The 6,032-nt window shown below is 38.2% G+C and overlaps 1 protein-coding gene across 1 annotated transcript; it reads left to right on the forward strand.

Annotated features, from left to right (window-relative positions):
* The first annotated feature begins 1,268 nt into the window (after positions 1–1,268).
* LOC113078326 (E3 ubiquitin-protein ligase TRIM8-like) lies at positions 1,269–5,824 on the forward strand. The gene is made up of 5 exons (XM_026250650.1): positions 1,269–1,595; positions 1,930–2,163; positions 3,400–3,431; positions 3,548–3,663; positions 3,791–5,824. Exons 1-5 carry the CDS (start codon positions 1,503–1,505, stop codon positions 4,429–4,431), a joined length of 1,116 nt encoding a protein of 371 aa, XP_026106435.1. The 5' UTR covers positions 1,269–1,502; the 3' UTR covers positions 4,432–5,824.
* The last annotated feature ends 208 nt before the right edge of the window (positions 5,825–6,032 follow it).

A 6,032-nucleotide genomic window follows, 5' to 3' on the forward strand; every position in this document is an offset into this window, starting at 1 on the left:
GTGTCTGCCTCTCGCACAAGGCGTTGGTTTAATTAAACTAATTTGGGTTTGTTCCTTAGGTACCACTGAACTTCTGTCAGGCGTCGCAAGTCATTTGTTGATTGTGTTTTTTTTCTTCCCCCTTTGTTTGCCATTGAATATGAAAGGAAAATAATTGAAATTCCTCTTCAGCCACCAGCCCTTCTCCGCGGGGCCCTGACAGTTGCATTCATGGAAAAGAAAGGAACAGGAAGTTAGCAAAGTTACATTTGTGCCATCACAACAGAACTGACTTTGTATCTTTTGGTCTCAGTGCTGCATTTTCATATTATTTATGTAGATTTTAAAAGAAAAGAATATGCTAGTTAACCAGAATACTAGATTGTTCAGTGGTTATCTATGTCATTGTCTTAGCAATAAAAAAAGACTTAAATAGATTTTTTGGTACCCAGAATTCTTAGTTCATCATTTAACCTGAATTTATATTACAACATTAGACATGTAGAACACTGATTCTCATATCAATATTACATTGATAGCTGCTTATTGTTTATATATGATCTTTGGGCTGAACTAAATAGTGTAGATTTATTCTTTTTACTGGTGATATATAATTAAGTAACATTGTGAATATTTTGATTTATTAAATACCCATCAAAAGTTTCCTTAGAAACATGTCATTACAGTAGTTTTGTGATTCTTCCTTGCCTTTTCAGTATGATATTAAGACATGCTTTAAATAGTGTCTCTGATTAAACTTCTAGAATGGCATAAGATTTTGTAATTTTTTTTTTTTTTTTATGTAAGTGACTGAAAACTACAATTTAATTTGCTCTACCAATTGATAAATCTTGCTGTTTGAAATGGTTGTTGTTTTGAAGTATGCAAATGAAACCGATTAAATATCATTCTTCGTAGCATTCTGTTCTTATGAAATGCACATTTCATGCACTAATTTGTTATTACACACTGTCATGCATACAGAGGAAGTTCCTTTGTCCTGAAAGCCATAAACATTTTCACCAAATTGCCATTTCCACTCCACCTCAGGTCATGTAATTTCATAATATTCTGGAAACGGCAGTGGTGGAGATGACATTGTTAAAGTGAGGAATGAAATTGGCTTGGGTAATTTCATAGCTAGCATTCTATGTGTCCAAAATATTCAAATAATGTTTACACATTTTGCATAATTGCATACAAATTGCATTGCAGATTGGAAAGGACATTCAAAAATTGGCATTTACCTTGCTTTTTTTCCCATACAGTTTATATTTTATCTCAAGCATGGTCTTTACTGACAATATTCTTTTAAAACTAGGAGCAGTTTGTTGCAAAATGGTTGATTGTGGTGGAAAATGGTTTCTAATTATTCCACTGTTTTTATTTTTTATGGAATGTTTATGTATTTATAATGGTTTAGAGTCATCAGCTGATTAGGATCATCCTCGCATGGGCAGATATTAAAATTTAGTCCAATCAAAACAGCATTGCCCTAATCTTATCTTTTTGTATTTCAGCAAATGCTGATTAAACAGCAGGATCGAATCGAGGACCGGGTTCAGGACATAGAAGAGCAGCTCTACAAACTAGAATCTGACAAATGTCTCATGGAAGTAAGTGTGAAATGTTCATACTGTACACTGCTCAATCACATTATTATTATTAGTAGAACAACTGCATCCTTTACTTTGCAAGCTTCGGAATTAAACACTTAGCTTTTTAATACAAGACACTCTTCCTATTACTGTGATTAATGACCACATTAGTACATTCGTACAGGTCTGAGATAAAGGTTATGCCTAGTTCTTGTACCATAACAAATCCAGTTCCTCAGAGGCTTTTCCTAATCATCCATATCAGATGCGGTCTCTGCTTAGCCTTAGTTGTTAAGACAGAACAAGACTTGCATAATAAGTTATGGTTTTGTGCTGATCTGTGGAACCTCAGGACAAAGTGCAGCACCTGAAGGAGGAGGTGCAGCTGCAGTATCAGAAAATGCAGCAGCTCTTGGAGGAGGATCTGGGGAAGACCCTGGAGGTCCTGGATAAAGCCCATTCCAAGTTCTGCCAGGAGAACTCGGCGCAGGCCCTGCAGCTTCACCAGAAACAGCAAGAGGCTAAGAAACTGCTCAGCTCCATCCAGATGGTTTTCGATAAGGCAGAGGACATCGGTTTTATGAAGGTGACCTGACTTTTATTGCTGTTGTCGATACTACACAGCCTGTGTTTGTTATTAATGGTGACATTTAACCGTGTTTTAAAGCGCCTTTGCCTTTAGTTGTGGTGAGGATGATGAAGAGTATTTTTCTGCCAGGCTGTTATGAGTGAACTCAGATTTATTGTGAGCTATAACAGTGTAATAGTATACAAAGATGCCAGAAAAATTACTATTTTTGGCCCTGTGTATAATGGTCATCCATTTTTCATGTGCTGGATACACAGTTCACCTCTCTGGAATTCAGGATATATTAAGTATGAATGATATTTTCTAGGTTGGGTTTTGTTTTTCAGATTTATAGATATAAAGTCAGATTCAGCTATGTGTTAGTGTTCAGCTAAACTATGTGATTTCAGAAATATTAATGTTTAGGAAATGTTTGGAAATGGGGGAAACAAATACCAGTTAGCATAATTACTAATTCTATTGGGGAGGGAGAGATGCTATAAACCAGAGATACTAAAACAAAGAGATGCTATAAATTTGACTTTTTTTTCCCCACAAAGAAACTCCTTTGTTATTCTAATGAAGCTGTCCGTCTGCTGCAGGCAGACATGCATTTATCATCATCTTGTCCTTGAATTGCTTGTTCACTGCAGTCTTATTTTAGCTTCTTGCATTCAGTTGACTTGCAAAAAAAAATCAGTTCTGGAATTGGTTTTGCAAAAACCCACACACAACACTGGTGGGTGGGGCCTGCTTGCTGTCTGTATCGATATTTGTCATTTTTCATTACCACTATAAAGCTTTAAATAAAGTTCTGATGCTTATACACAGAAAATTTCCATATATAGTATTTTATCCCAGAGAGTCTTTTTTACAAAGTGCAAATAATGATACTATTGGCACTCTAATTATAATATAATATAATGCAGTATAAAAACAAGTTAGTATATTTAAATGACATACTACATGTATAATTATGATAGTAAATATATTATTTTCTTCTTCTCTAGTAAAATGTACTATAATTATATTATAGCATTTTTTTTTTAATGTTTTACCTGTTATAAATAGAGACAGTGAGAGTGGGTATAGGAAACAATGTCTGTGTGAAAATACATATTTTACATTTACATAGTTACTCTGTTTGTATTGTTGTTGTTTTATCGTTATCTTTTTTTTTTTATTAGCTGTATTTTATGTGCAGGAACTCTGTTATTGAAATTATATATAATATATATATATATTTTTTTTTAGAACACAAAATCTGTGAAAATACTAATGGACAGGTGAGTCACTGCAGAGTTTTCATACATGAATCATTATCATAGCGTTCATTAGTCTTCATTCCTGTCCTGTCATTGTGTTGTGGATAGACATAAACTCAAATATTTTTGGCCTCTAGGTCTCAGTCGTATGTGGGCAGCACATTGTCATCGTACAAAGTGGGCAGCCTCAACTCCAAACTCTTTCTGTCTGAAATCTCTAAAAGAGAGAAGAACCTCTGCAAGATGCTGGAAGGTATACATGGAAAAAAAATACATATGTTCAAGTATTAATTATATAAAACCTTTTGAAGTTGTATCCACTGTTTTTTTTAAATAATGGACCAGTTCTGTAATTATTTTATCATCCTTCTCATTTCCAGCTCCGTTCAGCGCTCCAGCAAACTTTTTCCAGAGTATTCCGGCGTACCTTTGCGAGAAGCGCAGACACTCAGTGGCGTTCCCCGAAGGCAGCGGCAGTAGCCGAGCTGGCGCTAGCTTCATGGACTCATCCTCATCAGGCCCTGCGGCTGCCAAGCAGCCGTGCCTGAGTCTCACTCAGGGCTCTGCCCCAGGCGAAGGTCAGTCCTCCCAGCATGCTCTAGGGCCATGTGGCTCCACCCAACACGTAGGAAGCAGCAGCTCAGCCTCCGGCTCTCAACCCTTACCGCACTCTGCCTCGGTGTTCCCGCACTCCCATTACCCAAACGGCAGCTCCTCCCAGCTGCCCCAGTATGGAGCGCGGAAGATCCTGATGTGCACGGTCGATAACTGTTACTGCTCAGGGGTGCCCTCCGTGTCCAACCACCGCGGACATCCACCCTACCCTCGATCCAGCTCTTTCCCCTGGCCAGTGAGCTCGCAGGAGTACTCCCATGCCCCTCTGCCCTCGGCCCCGGCCATGTCCCAGTCTCTCCAGAGCTTGTCCATGCGTGACTGGATCGACGCCTCTCAGTCGCACAGGCACACTGACTTCTACAGCCTCTACGGCCAGTCTTCCACCAAGCATTACGTCACCAGTTAACCCCTGCTCCAGTGACTGCTGCCAGTCACCAGATGGGGCATCCTTTTCCACTGAGAGATGTCTTAAAGAGATGCATGTGGGGCATTTTTATACGCAGACCTCATCAATCATTTAGAATGAACTGCTGAAGTCCGAGAGCAGCGAAAAAGAAAGTTAATATCACAAAGTCAAGCATAGCTTTGCACATTATTTAGGCACTAATGGTGTTGTGATTATGTACGATGAACGCAAGTTTCTCTTCTAAAAAAATAACACTTGATGCTTGCAAGAGATGCAGAAATGGAGGATGTTGTCATTTGTTGAATCATCAATAATGTTGCACTTTCTTTGTAAGACCCAAATTTCGCAATTACCATTGACTCATAAGGCGAAACGATGGAAGTCAGCAGTAAAACCATTAAGTTGGCTCTTAATGAAACTTAAGATGATTTACTGTTGTGAGAATTGAAGCCCATGATGTTTTATTAACTTCACATGGTTGTCGTTTGTTAGAACACCCATGTGCAGTCTGTATAGTTTCCCAGCCTTCCATATTTCAGCTTTCATTTGGTTTAAATTGGAGTCTGTGGTCATTTTATTTGTCACAAATAGCACAAGCACATGTTAATTTGAACCGTTTTTAACCAACCCGGAAACTGGAACAGCACAGCATTGTCATCGCCGCCATTGTTCGCCATTTCGCTTGACCTTCCCTACTGATTGCAGCTTTTTAATGGAAATGCCCTTCACCTCGGTTCGCAGTCCTCTCCTTAGGCTTCCAAATTAACAGAGAAAGCACCTCCACCCACAGCCTTCAATCTGGTCCCCATCCAGACAGTGCTGTGTCTCTCTCACGCCCTTCAAAGCCACAGAAACACCCCCCTGTACATCCTGTATGTTAAATGCAGGATGCATTGGTTTCGCATTCTTTCGTTTACCCGTGGCCTCTCATTATATCTGACTCTTCAGCGCAAAAATGTCAGCCGAAGACGAAACGGCCTGTGTTCAGAGGGTCATGGTGCACTTGATGCCTCCGCATTTACTGTCAATGCTGTAATTGTTCTTCCTTGTGTTTCATGCCGTTTCCGGCTCCAAGCAACGGAGCCTCTGGCTTCCTGTTTGTTACTGAGTGCATGTGGAAAAGAGTTTATGAGCACTCGTAGAAAAATAATAAAACTGCTAGCAGTAATAAAATTACTTTTGAAACAGGGATTACGTTTTTTTTGGTTTCTTTTTTTTATTTAGTTTTTTTAGATCTACTTAAGAGAAACAGCGACCAATGAGCGTTATGTAACTAACTGAATTCTTGGGATAAAATGGAGGGATTTTCTGTTGTAAATATTTTGTGAAATGAAAAAGAAAGACTTGTAATTTGGAAAGATCCTTGTTCAAATAAATGCTAATTTCAAGTTTATGAAGTTCTTTTTTCCAGTTTCTTTGTTTTTGTGCTGTATAATCAATCTTAACCTTAAGTTCTTTATGCAGACTCAGAAAATTAATTCTACCATTGCTAACATCACTATAGTAAAACTTACATCAGACACTCAGTTTATATCTATGTAAACCAAATTATTAGCATAAATGTAGATATGAATAGATAGATGCGAATAAATTTGAAAAAT

Source organism: Carassius auratus, unplaced genomic scaffold, assembly GCF_003368295.1.
Source record: "Carassius auratus strain Wakin unplaced genomic scaffold, ASM336829v1 scaf_tig00025322, whole genome shotgun sequence".
NCBI classification, from domain to species: domain Eukaryota; kingdom Metazoa; phylum Chordata; class Actinopteri; order Cypriniformes; family Cyprinidae; genus Carassius; species Carassius auratus.